This window comes from Ascaphus truei, chromosome 3, assembly GCF_040206685.1.
Source record: "Ascaphus truei isolate aAscTru1 chromosome 3, aAscTru1.hap1, whole genome shotgun sequence".
In the NCBI taxonomy this organism is placed as follows: Eukaryota; Metazoa; Chordata; class Amphibia; order Anura; family Ascaphidae; genus Ascaphus; species Ascaphus truei.
Genome location: NC_134485.1, coordinates 42,385,870 through 42,407,066, shown reverse-complemented (window position 1 = coordinate 42,407,066; position 21,197 = coordinate 42,385,870). Strand labels below are relative to the sequence as shown.

At 41.6% G+C, this 21,197-nt stretch overlaps 1 protein-coding gene across 1 annotated transcript in view; it reads left to right on the top strand.

The window, feature by feature from the left end:
* Window positions 1-21,197, top strand: part of USP25 (ubiquitin specific peptidase 25) — a 121,476-nt gene that overhangs the window by 52,150 nt on the left and 48,129 nt on the right. The window contains exons 6-9 of the mRNA XM_075593964.1: window positions 4,716-4,802; window positions 9,358-9,495; window positions 15,304-15,380; window positions 20,226-20,299. Of these exons, the coding sequence (XP_075450079.1) occupies window positions 4,716-4,802; window positions 9,358-9,495; window positions 15,304-15,380; window positions 20,226-20,299 (376 nt within the window). The remainder of the gene's footprint in view (window positions 1-4,715; window positions 4,803-9,357; window positions 9,496-15,303; window positions 15,381-20,225; window positions 20,300-21,197) is intronic.

Here is a 21,197-nt window from a genome sequence, read left to right as displayed (position 1 = left end):
TCACTGTTCCCGTTGACGTCACTTCCGGTTTCTTGGGTGTTGCACTCTTTCTGGTCCCCCATCACCCTACGCACTTCGCAAGTGGCTTCTGCTTTCTCAGGGGCATACAGTCTTAGTTCATGTGTCTCCTACTGCTTTCTCAGGGGCATACAGTCTTAGTTCATGTGTCTCCTCCTAATATATGCCTCTCTAATGCTGGTTCTAATTGAATTGAATTTTAATGAATAACCACAAGGTGGGACATATAATGGTCACTAAATACACGTGACAAATACAATTACTACAATAAATGATAAAATACACACGACTAAAAATATATATTCTACATATGTATGAATCAGTATATTACATGTAATGAGGATTATTTATACGTGATTACACTGAGAAGTTGATACATTTGCACTTATGAAATAAACCTAATACCCAAATATATGAAATTAAATATAAATACAGTACTTTTTTTGGTAACTACTTTTAGTGTGTGTGGATAGATAGATTTTGGCAGTATCATTACCATATTAATACCTGATTCTTAGAAATCAGGCAGACATCCCTGAACTTCTTACAGGTATTCCCAGGAGAACACTTAACCCTTTCCGTACTCACTAGATATTACTCGAAAAATCCTCACGTCAGAAAATAACCTAAATTTATATTGATGTTTAGACCCGTGGGGATTAATTAATGTTTTTAATTTATTTATCCACATATGTGGATGTACAAATTAAAAACATTAATTCCCACGTGAGGACGGTCGCGGCAACTGGGGGGGAATGAGGAGACTCGTCAGCTGGCTCTGTTTTTTATGTATGGAGTAGTACCTGTATTTTACCTTTCCAAGGAAGTATGTTTTTTTTCCTCTCTTTTTATTTTTTGAGGTGCAATGATTTTTTTATTTTATTTTTCCTGGTCACAACATCTGAAGCTTCTCAGGAGGAATTACACTGTTAAAGCAGCTAAAAAGTTAAGTTTTTTTTTTTAATTACATGATGGATGCAGAGGGGTATTCGGATCTGAACTGTGGAATCTGTATCTGTGCTTTTATCCCTGCAGGCAGAGAAACGGTGTGCCTAACATAATAGCGGTTTGTGTCCCACGTCACACGGGCCAATAGGAATCTGTGACGTCATCCAGTGCGGCTTCCTATTGGCCCACATAACCTGGACCTTAAAACTCCACAGAGATACCGGTCGGAGGCAAGTATCTCTGGTCTTAGGGGTTCACCGGAGCTGAAATTAACACAGTTCAGCTAGGAAGACCATGCAAGTGAAAAAAGGAACTTATCAGTGGTGGCACTCTAATTATCAAAGTGCAATAAATAATAAGTGCAGTAGTGATTAACAGTGATACAAAATACAAACACGTTTGATGAATGCAGCTGTAACCCAATGTGGGATTGCTTTCTCAATCCCTTCTGTGATAGATGTGGAGTCGTTCGTCGGGAAGCGCAAACATGTGAAGACAGAAGAACATATATTCTGATATTGCAATATTGTTATAATAAACTGATGGCTTTATCTTTAAATCGATGTATAGAATACTCACAAATGTGAGATGGGATACCATTACGTGCATATATCCCATCTCACATTTGTGAGTATTCTATACATCGATTTAAAGATAAAGCCATCAGTTTATTATAACAATATTGCACTATCAGAATATATGTTCTTCTGTCTTATCATGTTTGCGCTTCCCGATGAACGACTCCACAGCTAGGAAGACCGCCTGCTTCAAACCTATCATTTCTTTTCAAGTTTTATCCCGCATTGCTGCTTTAAACTATTTTTCTTTATAATACTTTCCCATTTATTGGCTGAATACACCTGAACTGCACAGAAGCAAAGATGCGGTTTGAGTGTACTTCTTGTCCTCTCATTCCTCCCTGCCATGTTTCTTTGCAAGTATATTCTATATTGCTTTTGTATGTGCTTACATGGGTAACAGCTATATCCTTCTATAAAAAAACATGGACTTCGTTACAAAGAGTGAGTAGCTGAGTTAAGTATGTTTGATGTGTGCAGAACAAGGTGGTGTAATTGCTACATTATGACATTAATCTGTGAAGTACAGATGCAGCCAATCCGTGGCACCATGCAGCAGGAGAAGAGGCCGGCCATTGCTTTGAATCAGCCACGCGTGAGAAGGGGAGCGAGGGCTATAGCACCGTTTCACCCACAGGAGCACAACGTGGGGTTCAATAACATTGGTTACATCTGTAGCAGTCCCAAGAGCAAACTCTCTTTAAATATGAAGTCACTCCAAGGACTACAAAATACAGATACCTAGAAGTCGCTTCAAATATATTTTGAAGTTGGTGCTTAAGCTTAGAAGGGTTGTGATCTCCTCTATGCCCATTTGTGTGTTGTCACTATTGGGGCTATATATTAAGGCAAAGCGGTGCAATTATTGGGCTCAAAGACTAGATGTATCAAATGAAGATATCCTATTGATTTCAATTAGATGTTCCTTTTATACATATGGTGCAGATATGTTGCCCCAGAATTACAGCGCTTTTACATTGATACGTAGACCCCGCTGTGCTCGGCTTAATCGGGCAGTGCACGCTCCCTCACTTTCCTCTCTTATTTGGTCGCCTGTGCCACTGACTAGTGGATGTGTGGGTCACTTGGGCTCTCCGCTGGGCATGTCTAACCAGTGGCACATGGTTTACATGTACCTTCAATTCAGAGATGCTGTTGAAAAGTCTTGTTTTATAAAGTAAAAACATTTTTTTGGGAGGTGGGGCTTTTTATTTACTTTAGGATCTATTTTCTTGCACTTCTCAAAACTATATTTTTATTTTAAAAATCTGATGCTTCGTTCAGATGTACGCATTTTAAATCTTAAATGTCCTGTAGGTTGAAATGAACTTACCTCCGAGCCCAGTGCCATCTAAATATTACCATGGGAGCCTCAAAAGCAAGAGATTAAGAAAATCATATCTTTTGGGTGTTGTCGCTTTAATCTTCAAAGAAAAATAGTTAAATATATTAATTAAGCATTATTACATTGTATGGTAATTTGCCATTCTGTATTACCCACAGTATCCAACAAATGTCTCCTGACACGTTCAAGTAACAGAACAAAAATATTGTAAAGTTAAAGTGTTCTGGTAGGAGCGTGTAGATTTGGGGTATAGGATTGCCATCTATTTTTCGTACAACTCCAACATAACCAGGTCAGATACAATGTGATTGTCACATTCGCTTGAGCAAGTAACTAAAATGAATTCTACCAGTGTTTCTTTACATTTACTTAATTATACAGCTGAGAATTGTTTGTCACGCAAAGCAATGAATGGAAGAGGTAAACCTTAATTTGCACACGTTTAATAGGAAGAATAGTTCTTGTATAGCGCTGACTGTGTAAGCAGCGCTATACATCTCATTTTTGCAATCTGTTTTTTTTGGTGCCTGAGGCACAGGGAGATAAAGTGACTTGCCCAAGGTCACAAGGAGCCGACACCGGGATTTGAACTAGGGACTCCTGCTTCAAACTCAGTGCCATTGTTTTTCAGAAACAGCCTTTACTCAGAGCCACTTATTACAAGCTCTCAACTCTGTCATTGCCTGCAGACACTCCCAAAAACTGAATGGGCAGTGCAAATATAAATCTGATAGAACCAGTGCAGCATGATCCAAGAACAAAGTTGATTTTACTAATATGGGGAGCTGATAGAATTCAGTGTAAAGGACTTTTTCAAACACTTCTGTGCAGGGCAGGCCAGTAAAGTATTATCAGGAAGTTGAAAGAATAGAATCACACTGCCGATGCTGTTCTGCATAGTTTAGATCTGTACAATCCGTAATCACAATTTGCCTGTTCTGAAACTTTTCTCAAATTGGCTCCGCTGCAGGCTGCTAAAAGGGCTTCCTCATTCTCTAAACTACGTCACCACGTTTCCTGAACAAGAATGTGGTTTGTTTTATTTCAAGCACCTGTCCAAAACCGTGGCAGCCATGGGTTCGGGAGCTATTGCTTCCCAGACTTTATCCACCCGGTGTCTCTGGGATAGAGAAATATGACCGCTGCAGCAGAACCAATTAGTAGTGGTGACAGATGTTACCCCCTTTTTTTTTTTTTTTTTAAATGATATAATTGCAGTTGGGATACCCATACAGGGAGATACATTAATTGTATCGCTGAAAACATACTGGGTTAATTATTCCTGACCTGTCCACAAGTGGAGCATTGCTGCTAGTAATGGGAAGATTTGAGCTTTGCTGAACAGATTCTCTGATTTGGTTAATGTCAGACTAATGGTTTATCAAGGCTCTAGTAATAACGTGGTATAGATTTTACAACATACAAAACAGAAGTGGGTTAAGGCGTTGGATCAGTGAATAAAGGCACTGACCGAAGCAGGGGAGGCCCGATCCAAATCCAAATGTCCGCTCCTTGGGAGGTTGGGCAAGTCACTTTATCTCCCTGTGCCTCAGCTGCCAAAATGAGATTGTAAGATCTGTGCAGGGACTCGTTGTGCCTGCAAAATTCTATGTACAGTGCTGTGTAAACTGTCAGCTCTATCAAAGTAAAACGTATTACTGAAGGGAGGGCGGGTATTTGTTGGGTTAATGAGGTATGATCCTTCAATAATGTTTTCTTTTGTCTTTCCTATTTTCTCTGCATGACATATTTTAAATGTTTCCTATATTTTGTCAGGTTGGTTTAACCCCTCTCTCTCTATCTCTCTCTCTCTCCTTCACGCTTAGTCTTTATTCAATCTGCTGGAATTCCGTAGACTGGTTTTGAACTACAGTCCCCCTGCAAGTCCTCAGGATGTACCGCGAAACCAAAAGGTAATCATGGAAATTGTATATACAATATATGTAATGTATGTTGACTAGTCTAGATAGACTAGTTTAGTACAAGTTACAACATTTGAGCAAGTTGGGCTACAAGGGTTTTAACAAATATCCCCAACTTGTGTGTTTTTCCAGTAAGGCTGTGATCTTTATGCTCTGATCTATAATGTATATAATTGTCGGGGTTCCTGTGAAACTGCTGACTTTATGGTTTATAAACTTCTTTTCCGTATCCCCATTACTGAACTCCAAGCCCTGATGGACCGTAGAGGCTGCCACGAATTGCCCGTAAAGAGTTACAGGCCTTTTTGACGACGCATGCATAGGATGGACCACATTCATTGCGCTCTTTTGCATGTCAGTACCCAGAATCCTTGACTGCAGTTTAACTGCTGTATGACATGATAATAAGGTTAATAGTGCAGGTTTGAGAGAGCAGTGAAACATTCAGATGTCTCATGGTTTCCTGGTTATGCTTGGGGGACACGTCTGCATCATAATAATATAGTAGCTGAAAAAAGCATTTTGGGTGGTATTTGTCTGACTGGTAAATAACGAGGGTTGTTTCTTAATTTTACCTTTTCATCCCAAAGCAGTTATATTGGAAGCATTACCATTTTGCTTAACGATGTAATCCTGTTTGTTCATAAAGAAATGTAAATTCCTTCTGATAAATGGACAACTACAGTATTAACTAACCGGTTTAGTTCAGGCAGAGCAATTCATTTCCCCCAGCTCTTTTAAAGGGGCAGTCCTAAGTCAGAAGTGGCGAACTCCAGTCCTCAAGGGCCATCAGCAGGTCAGGTTTTCATGATATCCCTGCTTCAGCACAAGTGGGTCAGTCGTTGACTGAGCCAGCTGTGCTGAAGCAGGGATATTCTTAAAACCTGACTTGTTGGTGTCTCTTGAGGACTGGAGTTGGCCACTCCTGTTCTGAGTTATACAATGAATGTTTAAGGGGATTAAATAGGGGAGACCATTGCCTTGTCCAACCTACAAGTGTATACATATTTGGATATACTGTATATAGATAGATAATATATATATATATATATATATATATATATATATATATATATATATATATTATTATTATTTAATTAGTTTGTTGACACAGTGTGATGAAACATGGGGGAAGTTTGTGATGTCAGGTTTTAACAGACATAAAGCATACAGGGATGTACTAGGTGTGCTTAGGATACAAGCAGACACTTGAATTATGAGTACCAATACTCATAATTCATGTTGAGTTGAAAAAGTAAAATTTTAGATCGAAACGGCCACATGTTTCCTTTAAAGTGCAACTGCTTTTACTTGAGTAATTTAATTATAGTATTAAGCTGTTCACACACAGTTTTTCTGTCTTAACTGGGACTCTCCCTTTAATAAATCACTGGAAAGGTCGAGCAAACATCAGAAAAATGCTATAAAGTAGGACCAATTCATATCAGACCTACATTACACTACAGTAATTATAGTATTGGATAATTACAATTAGATTGTAAGCTCTTCGGAGCAGGGACTCCCTTTCCTAAATGTTACTTTTATGCCTGAGCACTTCTTCCCTTTGTGTTATTTATATCTTTTTATTTATATGATTTTAACTATTACTGCTGTGAAGTGCTATGTACATTAATGGCTCTATATAAATAAAGACATTCATTCAATAACCATCATAAACCTTTAAAAATGAGGGCAGATATATATAATTGGGTATATTACACATACACTGGTTATTTCTCAAAACCTTTGCATTCTCATAAAATTAAAAAATACCATTGTGTTTTATGGGGTTTTTTTAAATTAATTTTTCCCACCTGTTTTTACGTCACTTTAGCAACCAGTGGATTTTGCTATCTGGCCCTCTCCTAAATCCCAAGCTGAGCTCTTGTCACTGTTTTTTCAATAGAGTAATAGTCCTCTTCATCAAGCAGGTGTGCATTCTGCAGTCTCTTAAACATTGTCTTTTCTAAGGAAAAAGCCAGGCGCTCTTAATTGTTCTGCCTTCTTTAATGTATTACTGCAAGGTTTCTTAGCCTTCAGTTGCCCCTCTTTCTTTATATATTTTGTATTGTGGCATTTCTAATTAAGTCTCTGGGGCCCAAATATAGGAAACAGAGACAGGCTATACTGTATATGCAGTCTAACCTTTCTCTGTGATACCACCTACTGATGCAAGATTGATTACATGGGTTAGGATTGGGAAGTCATTAGCGACCTGTATGTATTTTTTTTGTTTTTTTTTGCAGCATAAGGTAAATGTGTCTCCTGCTTGCAACACTAATTCTGTGTGTATTTTCCTTCTCATTCTTTAATTGATTTTTTGCTTCTAGTGAATTTTTGCAGCTATGGAATATACTTTCAATTAACATGTTCCCAGGATTTTTGGTTCGATATACTTAGTCCATATAGCCACAAACACCCAAGCTGATCATAAAAGCTGTTATTGAAAAACATGATGTTGGAAAGTAAAAATGTCAAGTTGAGCCGACCCCGTGACTGTTCTCACATGACATTGTGTTTACAATATTTCCAGCACATGTAAAAAAAAAAAAGAATTACTTTGCTTGATTGCTGCAGAGCAGGGTGGCCAACTCCAGTCCTCAGGGGCCACCAGCTGAGCCAGCCAGAAAGTCCACTCGGTCCCAGTATTGGCTCATTGTTACCTGTCCTGTTGGTGGCCCTTAAGGGCTGGAGTTGGCCAACCCTGATGTAGGGTATTTCATCAATGTATGTATGTATGTATGTCTTTATATAGCGCCATTAATGTACATAGCGCTTCAAAGCAGTAATACACGTGACAATCATATAGATCAGGGGTGCACAAACTGGGGGGCGTGCGTGGTATTTTTATGGGGGGGCGTGGGCGGTTGCAGAGGCTCTGCGCTCTTCCCCAAGGCATTAAAATTAAATGCCGGGGGATCGCGTGAGGCCTCTGGAACCTCAACTTACCTTGCTTCAGCCGGCGTCTCCATGGCAATACCGCGGGTCACATGACGCGACTTCACAAGACCCCGTTCGTCATTTGACGCCGCACTGAATGAAGGGGGGGGGGGGAGGGTGAGAACCAGGGGACAAGAGGCAGGGGGGCGCAGGAGCAAATTTTTCCGCAGCCCTGATGTAGATAACAAATGATATAAGTAACACATAGTGGGAAGAAGTGCTTCAGCCATAACAGTAACATTTTGGAAAGGGAGTCCGTGCTCCGAAGAGCTTACAATCTAATTGTTTGGTAGGAAGAAAGTACAGAGACAGTAGGAGGGCATTCTGGTAAGTGCGTCTGCAAGGGGCCAAGGTTTATGTATACGGTGTAAAACTATCACACATAGAGCTACTCGTATGCTTCCTTAAGCAGGTGTGTGTTGAGTTGGTTCTTAAAGGTTAATCGAGAGGCTGCTTCTCGAATATTGACAGGAATGGCATTCCAGAGGTGTGGGGCAGTCAGTCAGAGAGGTGGAAGCTGTTCCTGGGTCTGGTTTAATCTGGCTCCTGCTCTCTTTCAAAATACATCACTGCATATGTACCCTGTAGTTTAAACTTGGGTTAATGATGAAGATGTTCCGTTTTGTGTTTTATTTAAACCTTTGTGTTATCACGTAACAAGTAGATATTGGTCATCTTGTGGGGTAGGAATTTGGCACATCTGGCACAAAAACTAAATTTTATATATAAAAATCTGCTTTTGTACACCATCTTGTGTTATTTATTTATTTTATTTATAAAATGTTTTACCAGGAAGTAATACATTGAGAGTTACCTCTCGTTTTCAAGTATGTCCTGGACACATAGTTAATGACAAATAATACATGGTTACAAATACAATTACATCAATGAACAGGGTATACATTACGTACAATACATTGCATGCACAGCTAGAGGAGATGTATATTATAGGCGTATGTAACAGTTACAGACCAGATTAAAATGTGAGACAGCTTTAGTTTTGAAAGAACTTAAACTGGTGGAGGATGTGAGAGTCTCCGGTAGGTTGTTCCAGCTTTGGGGTGCACGGTAAGAGGAGAAGGAGTGGCCGGATACTTTGAGCCTTGGGACCATGAACAGTCTTTTGGAGTCAGATCTCAGATAAGTGCTGCATGTGGTAGGGGTGAGGAGCTTGTTCAGATAGATGGGTAACTTGCCCAGAAAGTATTTGAAGGCAAGACAGGAAAGGTGAACTTTGCAACTAGACTCTAGTGATGACCAATCTAGTTCTTTGAGCATTTCGCAGTGATGTGTGTTGTAGTTGTGTACCACATAGGATGAGTTTCAGACTGATGCACATTGCTTCTAGTATATTTGGAATCCAAAACAGTGCTTATGAAAACAAAACAAAAACCAACGCATATAAAAGTGCTCACACGTGTAGAAGAAACTTTTATATGCCTTCACCATCGGCTGTGTGCAGCTTTTCCATACATCTAATGTTCCACATGTTTTAGTATACTCTGTGCTATTACTGATATAGTTTAATGATGCCTATAACATAGCAGTGTTAATGGTCATCAAATAATGGTTATTACTAATCAATTAACATTTTTCTCCAACACAGGAACACAGGAATTTGCCTTTTATGCGTGAGTTGAGGTATCTTTTTTCACTCCTTGTCAGTTCTAAAAGAAAATATGTTGATCCATCCAGAGCTGTTGAGATACTTAAGGATGCCTTCAAATCAAATGATTCCCAGCAGGTAAGCTTACAAAGGGATATAATGACCATGAGTTCAATCTCTACATTGTTGGGTTACTTTACCAATTTAGAAAGACTGGTTTACGTCATGTTCTGTCTTGTAAGCTTTTAAGTATAATTGTTAACTAATATTCTTTGCAGATTCCTGGTCTAGCCACTGGCAAACATGAACTGTGAAAGTGTAATAGTTGTGACATGTGTGGTTACTGCATATTCATAATGCTTTTAATCTATATATAATTCCAAAATTAAACAAGGCTCTATGTATGCACATTCTTTCAATTACAGTAGCTGTTTTCATAATTATGACCTACTGTATTAAATACATGCACTATATGCTCATCAAACTTCTTAACCATTTAGAGCCTAGTCGGGTACTTGGGATGCATGGAATGCAGTCAGTACAGGCATACCCCGCTTTAACATACGCAATTGGACCGGAGCATGTATGTAAAGTGAAAATGTACTTAAAGTGAACCACTACCTTTTTTCCACTTTACAATGCATGTACTGTACTGCAAACATCATATATGTACATAACTGATGTAAATAATGCATTTGTAACCAAAATAAATACAGTAGGCTTTATTCAAATAAAATTAATGGGAGCAAGCAAGGAGGTGAGAGGCGCGCACGCGGGTCAGTACTGTATAGCAGCTCTCTCCTTCTCGCTGTCTCTCTCACTCAGTCAGTCAGTCTCTCACTCAGTCACACACACACGCACTCAGTCACACACACACGCACTCAGTCACACACACACGCACTCAGTCACACACACACGCACTCAGTCACACACACACGCACTCAGTCACACACACACGCACTCAGTCACACACACACGCACTCAGTCACACACACACGCACTCAGTCACACACACACACGCACTCAGTCACACACACACACGCACTCAGTCACACACACTGTCACTCAGTCACACACACTGTCACTCAGTCACACACACTGTCACTCAGTCACACACAGTCACATACACACTCGGTCACATACACACTCGGTCACACACACACACACACACACACACACGCAAAGATTGCAGCAGAAGATCTTCTCCTTCCCCTCACTGTTGCTCCGTAATTCACATCACATGCAAAGCTTCGCAGAGCTCTGAGGGGGGAGAAGGAGGAGAGCGGAGGAAGCAGAGTCACGGGTGGAATCACTGGTTTAGCTGCTGCGTGAGTGCAGGGGAAACGGAGACAGATGGGAGGGGGAACGGAGACAGATGGGAGGGGGAATGGAGACAGATGGGAGGGCAGAGGGAACAGGGAGATCGAGCGCACCATAATGAAGACCAGCATGAAGGAGGTTGCAGGAGTGTTGAGGTGCGCACGCCGCCCCCTGGTGTCCTTACTCGCGAAGCACGCATACGTACACAGGGGTATGGTGCAACTAAAAATAAATGTACATACTTGTGAGTGTACGTAAAGCGGGTGTACGTAAAACGGGGTATGCCTGTATGTCAGTATTTAGGCACAGTCAACTGCCTCGCCTATTACACTAATCAAGGGAATTGTGGAAGAGACTGTCCAGCTGCCAGTAATTGTCAATCCCTACGGCTCACTATTAAACTAATGTTGGTCATTTCTGGAATGAAAATACCGTATTTCCTCGATTGTAAGACACACTGTATTTCCCATTTTCACGTGGCTGAAATAGGACTGCGTCTTACAATCGATGTACTGAAGAAAACCGCTAGGGGGCGCTGCAGAAGAAGCCGGACGGGTTTTCTGTGTGTATCAAATATGGCTGTTATCACGGCCCCCCTCCTCCCCCTCGTGCAGAGAGATCAGCTGGAGATGCCGGCTGGGTCTTCTGGCCTCCCTCTCCCCCTCCCCTCCCCTTACCATATGGATACTTATTCCTATAAAGGGTTGCTAGTTAAAACTCATGGGTAAGCCCCAGGGTTTAGTTCATTTTGTTTTAGTTTTTATTTTATTGTAAAAGAGATTGGCTCGGAAGCTTGTGATGCTAATGTAAAGTCAAATGATGGGACTTGCTGCTGAAGGTGGAACAGTCAGCAGGTTTGCGAGGGAGACGGCATTAACGGTTGGTGATGCAGCCTCTGTCCAAGACGCTATGGATACGTGAATGGAGATATTTAAGGAAGGCATTTGTGGCAGCTGGACCAGGGTGCAGACCTTTAGTGGCAAGATCTTGGGTCTCCAGGGCAATGAAGATCTGGATTGCCAATGTGAAAGAAGCCTTGGAAAAGGGTGTTGAGATGTTCAATAGTAAATGCTTTTGCTGAATTGAGTTATCTCCGTCATTGCTGCATGCAGCGAGATCCATGGCGGTTCCATGTCAGTCAGAAAAGCATTATGGCTACAGCCTTTGCTAGCGGATTGGGCTTCATAGAATAATTTGTAATCTTTATTATGAAGAGTATGGATCTACATTGCAGGGTGAAAGATCAACATTGAGGGACATAACAGCAGGCAGAGCTTCCAACAACAAAAAATGTTCGGTAGAGCAATGTTGTAGTTTCAAGATGAGGATCAGCGGTGCACAGCAACAGGAAAAAATGGCGCTCAGCACATCAGATAAATTAAAAACTATTGAAGGGGTGACATCAGGGATATGGTGGGCAACGATACTCTGACGCGTTTCGCACGTTTTGGGGGCTTTTGTCAAAGACAAAGAGCAACCTTTTTCCGGGGCTCGATGTCTAGGTGTCTCATTCAGACGTGTATGTAATTACGCATTAGACGATCCTGACTGTTATTAGTTGAAGGAACACTTCAACACTTCAGTGGTTTGGGCTCTGTCGATTTCAGATTATTAGATGCTTAATGTTAGGGAGGGAACGTCAGGAGTTCAAGAGAGTCCCCAGAAGAGTGCTTTTCAGCTGCAAATTGCCAAGAAACTGAGGCAGCACAAGCCTTAATGATGACACCATTGTTGGACAACAAGATGATAAAGCATGTTCCTTTGCACCAAAGATTTCAAGGTGTTTACTCTTGTCCTCATGAAGAAAATGTCAGGATCATTCGGAGCAGCATTGGGTTTGAAGAACGTCAAGTTCCTCAGAATAAGGAAGTTCAAAATGGAATTGTTAAATACAATTATATTGGTGATGGGACTGGATGGTGCACATGGATCGTAGAGATGGCCTTCCTTCACCTTCCAATAGCGAGTCTTCAGAGATTTTTGAGCTTTGCGGTAGGAGGAACACATTTTCAGTTGACCCATTTTGTCTGGCAACTTCTCCATGGACCTTTTTTGAATGTAAAAGTTACCATGATGGCAAAGGTAAGGAACGGAATGGATTCAGGTATTTTGTTTTTTTTGACGTTAAGATCAGATAAGATCTCAAAGCCAGACTCCTGCAATGGCACATAGCAAGGGTATTAGAAGTCTTGGAACAACACGGATGGTTAATACAGTATATATTACAAAAAAACAAAACATAAAATTACATCTCACAAGCCAAGATTCTTACGGGTCTTGTTCAATACCCTGCAGGGTAACCTTGCCTCTCGAAAACAGGTTGAAACTTGTGCGAATAGGAATCTTTGACTCCATTATGCAAGCGGGCAAGATGGCATATAAGTTAATTTTAAAAAAAAAATCTCAATGTCCAGGGTGTATTATAGAGTGTGTCAATGCTTCTGAACATTTTTGAAGTCTCCAGAGTGGATATCTTTGATCTTTCGACAACAGCAATTTTAGAATTTCTACACTCTGGGTTTGAAAATGCTTAGTATGAGCTCCCTGAAAGTCCAATAGCTGCACATGTCTGTGAAGACTACTGCGTTAAATGAATCTGTCTCTGCACTTTTTTTTAGACAAGACGAAGCGCTGTTTTATAGCGTGAAACGCGTTGAGGGGGAGATCGTGGTGTAGCCTTGTGTGTCATGTGCCAATAAAGTTTTGTACTCATCCGGAAGTAGCTTGGATCCTTGTCATGCGCAGTTGCGCCGGAACTTCTTTCTTCTAATGCACAGGTTGAAGCCTCAAGTTTTAAATATGATTCCTTCTTGGTATTTACTTATGGTTCAGAGTGCTCTCTCAAAAGCATCCCTTTGAGATTCTCCAACACGTATTGGATTTTCACATTGCGGGTTCAGACCGCTTTCCTCGTGGTGGTTACATCGGCATGTAGAATCGGAGAGCTACAAGTCCTGTCTAAGGAACCATTTCTAATTTTTCATCAAGACAAGATAGTACTGGTGCCCGTTTTCTGCTGATGGCTGTGTTGACGTTCCATCTGTAACAGGAGGTAATGTTCTGGTGCAGAACTACTTACTGGTGGGTCCCGGTGCAAAAAAAATGCCCCTCCTCCATTTCCCATGGCCCTACCTGTGCAGCGAGGCCTTGTGTGGTGGTGGGGCCCATCCAGGCAGCAATTGCAGAAGTGAGACCTAACTTCCATGTTAAGACTGCCTCGGTGGACTGTAGCCACTGGGTAAGGCGCTGCAGACGCCCGCTGAACAGATAGGGCTGTAGGAGGGAAAAGAGAGGGGGCTCTATAGAAATGTGATAACACTGTTCTGACAGGTGGTGTCCGTATGCAGCAGATTAACCGTTCCACCATTGGTAATATTGCTTAATTCCGTCCAAACACATCTAATTATGAGCAAGAGTTGCATTCTCTGGATGTTGTTAGATGTCTAAAGCAATGTATTCCCAGTACCAATTCAGAAAATCAGACGTGCTCTTTGTTCCCTATGGTAAACCGTTGGCTTTAGTCCCGCATTAAGAAGTCGTACATTGGCCAGAATAGGCAGGCTTCAGAAACTCGTAAAGCATATTCTACAAGATCTGGGCAGCAAAGGGTCCATTAACAGCTGCAGAATGATGCAGAGCAGCACTCTGGTCCTCTATTAATACGCTCATCAAGTTTTACCAAATGGACGTCCAGGCTTCAGCAGAAGCATGCTTCGGCTGTAAAGTCCTTCAAGCTCTTGTCCAGAGTGACAAACAAGCCGATGCAGCATTTTTGGTATGATATATTTAATTTTTTTGTCCTCTACTGGTATTGCTTGGGCACTTTCTATTGCTGCCATGAGTACGGCCAGGGAAAGTGGAAAATTGTTATCTTTTCCTGTGTAGTCCATCCATGGCAGTATGCAGCAATCACCTGATTCTGATCTGCTTATGTTTTTTGCCTTGAGAACTACAGACTAAGTATAAATATGAGGTGTGGCTAGTTATAGAGGAACGCCTCACAGGTCCTATCTCCACTGCTGTGGCGAGCTGTTGCGTACTGCTACTGTGCATCCTATTGTTAAATAATGATATTACATGGTCTATGAAAAAAGCATCTATTCAGCCAGTGCTAAAGCTCTGACGTCTGAGGCGAGTGCCGTATTTTAGACCCAATGCTAGTATGTAATATCTAAATTAATTCACCTTCGCATGCCTGTGTCTCTATTATTAAAATTAGGCTAAGATTAATTATGCCTGTATAATTCTAGTACTCTTCATTTATCTAACTGGCAAATTGAGAATACATTTTTATTACCATTCCCTCGTTGTACAAATCTTCATTGTCCCAAACGTTAATCAGGCTTTTGGAATGGCCTGTGTTACTTGGTAATTGTAAGAATATCTACACTGCTGTTCCCAGTCATAAGTAGTAGTAGTTTTTTTACAAACCAAATCCTCTTGTCTGTCTGTGTCGCCTCATATCGTTTTGCAGTCTATTTATTCTAATAATGAACTCTTGAGAAGGATATTATTATTCATGCTGGAATCGTGTGCATAATTGTGATATACTTGCTTTCAGTTTAATTGGAAAATATATATATATATATTGATTCATTGTCTGGTATTTTGTTTTTGTTTCAACAGCAAGATGTAAGCGAGTTCACGCACAAATTGTTGGATTGGTTGGAAGATGCATTCCAGATAAAAGCAGAAGAAGAAAGGTGAGACCTGAAGTGGGCCAGTATATACAAGTTTCAAGTTGAAACAAAAACGTAAGATGGGATTCACTTGTCTCAGTCAGGTTATTGCACATGAATTGGTAGAGTTGTGGGCACAAAGGGGGAATAGTGGCCATAGACTATTCAGTAGATAATGTCCAGAAAAGTATTACTGCCTGCCTTCTTGTATATACTGTAGTTAAAACTTGCCAGTAAATACTGCCGCGTCCATTTTTGATTATGTGATGAAACAGTGGGTTAGACCAGCGGGTGTGCAAAGTGGGGGGCGGGAGATTTTTCTGGGGGAGCGCAGGCGGTTGCAGAGGTCCCGCGCTCTTCCTCCAGGCATTTAAATTAAATGCCGGGGGGATCGCGTGAGGCTTCTGTAACGCTATACTTACCTTGACTCTGCCGGCGTCACTCGTGTCCATGGCAACCCGGCGTCATGTGACGTCACACGCGTCAAATGACGCCGCATCAAGGTATGGGAGGGGGCGCAAGCACCAGCGGAGGCAAGGCAGGGGGGGGCGCAGCTGCAAAAGTTTGCGCTCCCCTGGGTTAGACCACCTTCACTCGTAAATTTGGCAGAAGATCATCTAAAATGGGGCACACAAAATAACAATCCACCATAGAATATGGGCCGCTTTGCAGTTTGTGTGGTTGCTGCGCATATCAACTTGGGGCTAAAGAGATCTCAGCCTTTTTATGCAGCGTGAGAACTGTGCCTTGCAGCCATACAATAACAGAGTGCTAGGGTGAATCAGTAGTAAAGCACGGTCACGGGAATAAAAAGACCTGGTTTGAATCCCAGTGAGATCTTTGTAAACGGAGAAAATATTAATTGTCAACATGTTGGTGCCGGATTATAGTCCCAAAAGGGGACAATTATTTTCTACATTTGCAAGACTGCCCGTTACCACCAGTTGGATAAAAGGGTGCGCACCCATAGCATAACTGAGAGCAAGATGAGTTCCAACTGAAGTGGGAGGAGACATGTTTTGTTCTAGGATGCACCCCATCTTTCCTTCGCAGTGGAACTGGAGCATGTCAGTTTGCCCATATCTGGACGAGTGTGGGGGGAGCGCTGGTTTTACGAATAGGGTTTTACTTCCTTTCTCACATGTAATGTGGGCATCTGACGAATTCATCTGTAAATCCAACAACTTTATTCTTGACACCATTCTTTGCATCTCATTGCAGTTCTCTGGCCAGTTAAAGAAAAAAATAAATACTTGATCAAAAAGACAACAAAAAAAATGGGAGGCTAGAAAGTTCCCTCCTGACAATCAGCTCAAGGTTAACCTGTTACTTGCTGCAGGCAATGAAACATTTAAAGCAGCAATCCTTCGGGTCGTGTTTTTTTGTTTTTTTTGGTCCTTCCACAGAATGGTAACCGGGGTGACCTCTTAAGCTAAATTGCATTATTTTCAACTACGGTGACCCACTAGTTCCCAAGAAACTCGCCAGTGAAATTACTGATTTTTAAATCGCCATCCATTGGACACAAAATGGCTGTCAAATGTCGCAGGTCCCATGGGCCTATACAAAACCACAGCATCATCTGTTTGCTGACTGATAAATGGCTTCCTATTGGGTGGCCATTAAGAAAACAAACAAAAAAAAGCGCAGTTTAGCTACAGAGGAATCCCTGAGCCCAGTGCTGGGGCTCGGGGGGGGGGGGGGGAGTGCTTTAAATTTATACCCCCTGTATTTTAACCACACCTAAACTTTTTGTACCTCTCCATGGATACATTCACTTTCTGATTAAACAAATAGCGAGCATCTCCCATAAGTGTGTGCATTGGTGTAGGTGTAAAAAGACAGCCAGCTTGGATATCACAGTTCAATACCTGGTCTTTCCAGCACTGCGGTGGTTAATATGCATTTTCCTGACCGAGTGACCACTTTGTTTCTGTAATTGGCTTTTTCACTGGTTAGTAATTCTGTGAGGCTCCACAGTGCTGCCCCAGAGCCACATATATTTCCTGACAATTGAAGAGCTAAGTGACATGCACATTGCACTTGAGGCAAGAAGAAAATGAAGCGGCAATAACATGTCAACGCATTTATTCTGCTCTACATAAAGGTTATTCAAGAACTCTTTCACGTTGGTCTTGTGTTGGTTAGAAAGCTTTTTATTTTATTTTGGTTAACTCCATATCAGACACATCTTTATCTTTGTCTTCTTACTCCGCACAGGGATCACATCACTTGCCTGTTAAACACCATTGTTGAATGCAACATTTATATAATATCTCATAGTAGTAGCAGATTTTGTGGATCTAGTTCTGAAGAGCCGTCTTGTACCACTGCAATAATGCTGCATTAAAGAAGCAATAAGGGCTGCATTATAACGTAACGCGATAACGCCTCAAGATGGGCCGTCTTCTGTATACTGTGCCCAGCAAGCTTCATTTAACTTACTAGATCAGGCCTGCACAACATGCGGCCTGCCTGGACTCCCTGAGCGGCCCGCGATGTCCACCCCCCCCCCCCCCCACCAGCCCGCTCTACAGACACAGGAGGGAAGGAGCGGCAGCATTTTGACACACTCCCCACCCCCTTCTGAGCCCGCACTGCCGAGTGCTAGCATTGTGATGGCCCCCCCTCCAACCCCCTCTGCCTATTAGGGAAGGATCGGCAGCAGTTTGATGCGATCCCCTGCAGGCAGAGAGAAGGGACAGAGCTGAGGCCGGTCTGACTGCAGAGGGTGGGGGCGGGGTTAGTGACAGCGGAGCCTGTTAGTGAGAGCAGGAAGTGAGGTGCCTGCTGCCAGGGACCAAGATGGCTTCCCCCCTCCAGCCATGCTCCACAGTGAAAGGTAGGACACCCCCCGACCCCCCCCTGCAGCTGCTCCTCAGAGTAGTGGCGCTGTGGCAGTGTGTCAGAGTGGCAGTGGGGTGATGTGAGGTGAGGTGCAGGGGAGTGAGGTGAGGTGAGGTGCAGGGGAGTGATGTGGGGGGGGAGGTGAGGTGCAGGGGGGAGGTGTAGTGGGGTGAGGTGAGGTGTAGGGGGGGAGGTGTAGTGGGGTGAGGTGCAGGGGGGGAGGTGTAGTGGGGTGAGGTGCAGGGGGGGAGGGTTAGTGGGGTGATGTGAGATGGAGGGGGGAGAGTGATGTGAGGTGCAGGGGGGTGGGATGTGTGTGGTCTGCAGGGGGGTATTGTGTGTTATGTGGAGGGGGAGTATTGTGTATGGGTGAGGGGAGAGATGGGGGTGTGAGAGAGGATGAGTCTCGCAAAGGTTGATGGTGAGGAGTGCAGAGGGAGATATATGAAGATGATGAGGGGTGCTGGGAGAGATTGATGAGGGGTGCTGGAGGAGATGAGGATGATGATGATGAGAGGTGCTGGGGGAGATATGATGATTGATGATGATGATGATGATGATTTTACCCGTGCGGCCCGAATCTGTTTTTTCTTGGAGCAGTTCGGCCCTTCTCGCTTTACAAGTTGTGCAGGCCTGTACTAGATGTTTTCATAATTAATTCAGTGATCAGGAAAACCTGGACAAACACGTATGTAATAAATGAAATCCACAAACATTACATGTATACATATGTACGTACATATACAGTTGTTGCTTGTGAGATTGTTCCTCTAAATGCCACATGTATGCTCAGACTGTCTGAGTTTGGGATTCAGTTGTAATGTTGGGGCAGAACATCACAATATAATCCTAAAATAATATTTCATTTGTCAGAAACGGCCCTACCTGTCCTCCCAGAGCCAATGCAGAAGGACCTCTAATGAATTAGTAGTTGGGTTACGCTGTTGACTTTGGTTGTAAGTTCTGCAAGTTCTGAAGCTCCAGTTAAAACCATTCAGTTGTCTAAAAGCCACTTATCTTAAAGTTGTACAGGAAGCGACTCTATGTCTTCAATAGGAAATCCCTTCTAGAATCAAAATGAATTAATATCTGTGTCCTGTCTAATAGATTGAATGTGGGTGATTGCGGATTTTAAAATAAAAATTAGACACGTGTAAGTATTTAAAAATATTTGTTAAACTTTTGATGTTTCCATGTATGGTAACAAAATTCTTTGAAGAGTTTCTGCAGTCTTTAATCGTTCTGTGATTAAAATGTAAATCCCTAGAATCTGCAGATTATCTTTTATTCCTTGAACATTAATTGTTATCCCTAGTGACAGAAAAATATTTAATGAGCGTAAATTTCAGCAAACTTTTTTTTTTTTTTTTACTCTTTTAAAGTGACAACTTTTCTAGAAAAACTTCCTGCAATTTAATTCCATCGTGGCCATACATTATGTAAAATAATAGTTGTGGGGGGGATCTTAACTTGATTATGACGTCACTGGAAACCAGCCTGGCTGGTATGGCCAGTTTGTGCCAGTTTTCTAGGTTCTCCTATCGATGTCATTGATGTTTTAGGGACAGCTTGTGACGTTCTGCTTAAAGAAAGCACAGCAGCTTCTTAGCACCCGTCCTGCACACCTCCATCCCTCAATGATAGTGGTACCCTCCTTTCCCTGGGGGATCGAATGCCTCCTTTTTGTTAATCCCTTCCCCAACTATTGAGGTGTTCAGGAGGAAGTACTGTAAAGGTATTTTTAAATGTGCGCTTTTTAAAAAAAAAAAAAATTTAATGATGCATTTATAAACAAAAAAATAAACATGCACTAAATGTTAGTTTTAACATTTATTTATTAAATGTTTTTTTTATTTAATTAAATTAGTGAATGTCTTTTCTATCTTCAGATATTTATCACGATTTGTTTTTAAAATCTAATAATTGTGAGCATTTGTTTTGTTCTTGCCCAAATGTATGTAGGAGTATACAGTACGTTTCTAAGAGGAGTTGTGTACATATACTTTTTTTTTTTTTTTTCAGAGATGAAGAAAAGCCAAAGAACCCAATGGTAGAATTATTTTATGGACGATTCTTGGCAGTAGGTGTACATGAAGGTTAGTCTTTATTGTTCATTTACTTTTGTGATGGAATTCAGGAAGAGCTTGGGTACAACACAGTACTGTACATAAATATTTAACACCATCTCTGCTGAATAAGCCTGCAATACATTGCAAAGTACTGTAGGTTTTGCAATACACCCTTCTATATTAAAGGCCAATTGTTAAGGCAACGGTTAGCAGCAGTTTTCTAATAAGTAAAATATCAACGAGGGAAAAATCATATAGAGAACATTCCAGTGCTGGAGAATTACAGGTCAGGAAGTGAACGCTAAGAAAACCTGTTTTATTTTTATTTTTTTATTTTTTTGACTCGAGTGTATTTGAAAACCACGAAACAAATTTTGTTTGCAGTTCTCTCTATATTGGACTTTTTCTTTTGATAGTGTAATAGTGCCGAATAGCGCAGGAACTCCCTTGCAAGTCCATGTCTGCTTTGTTCAACTGCAAATGTTCAGTTGTATCTGGTACACAACCGCTACTAATTGTAGCTGTTGAATGCTACCTTGCAAATTATTTTCGAATCATTAGCAATCAGATTGTTGTGCTGATGTTTTTAATGATCATTTTCCGTGCATAAAATGCAACCTATCATTATAGCATTCACAGGTTTATCTATGCATGTTAAACATTCCAAAGCAACTCCAAATTGATGTGGTACTGTATGTTTAGAAGATCGTCCTTCTGTCTGTTTGCAGGAAGGGGTCGGTACAGGCACGAGCTTGTCACCTGTGCTTTGAACATGCGGTTTTTACTGAGTATGTTTGGTACTATTACAGTAAAGTGTCTGCACACATCGTGTGGCCAATACATCACTACTCATACGGCCTATGCTCAGAGAGGAATATACATACAGTATTGAATGTTTCCAACCAGTGCTATTTTTTCTGTTCAT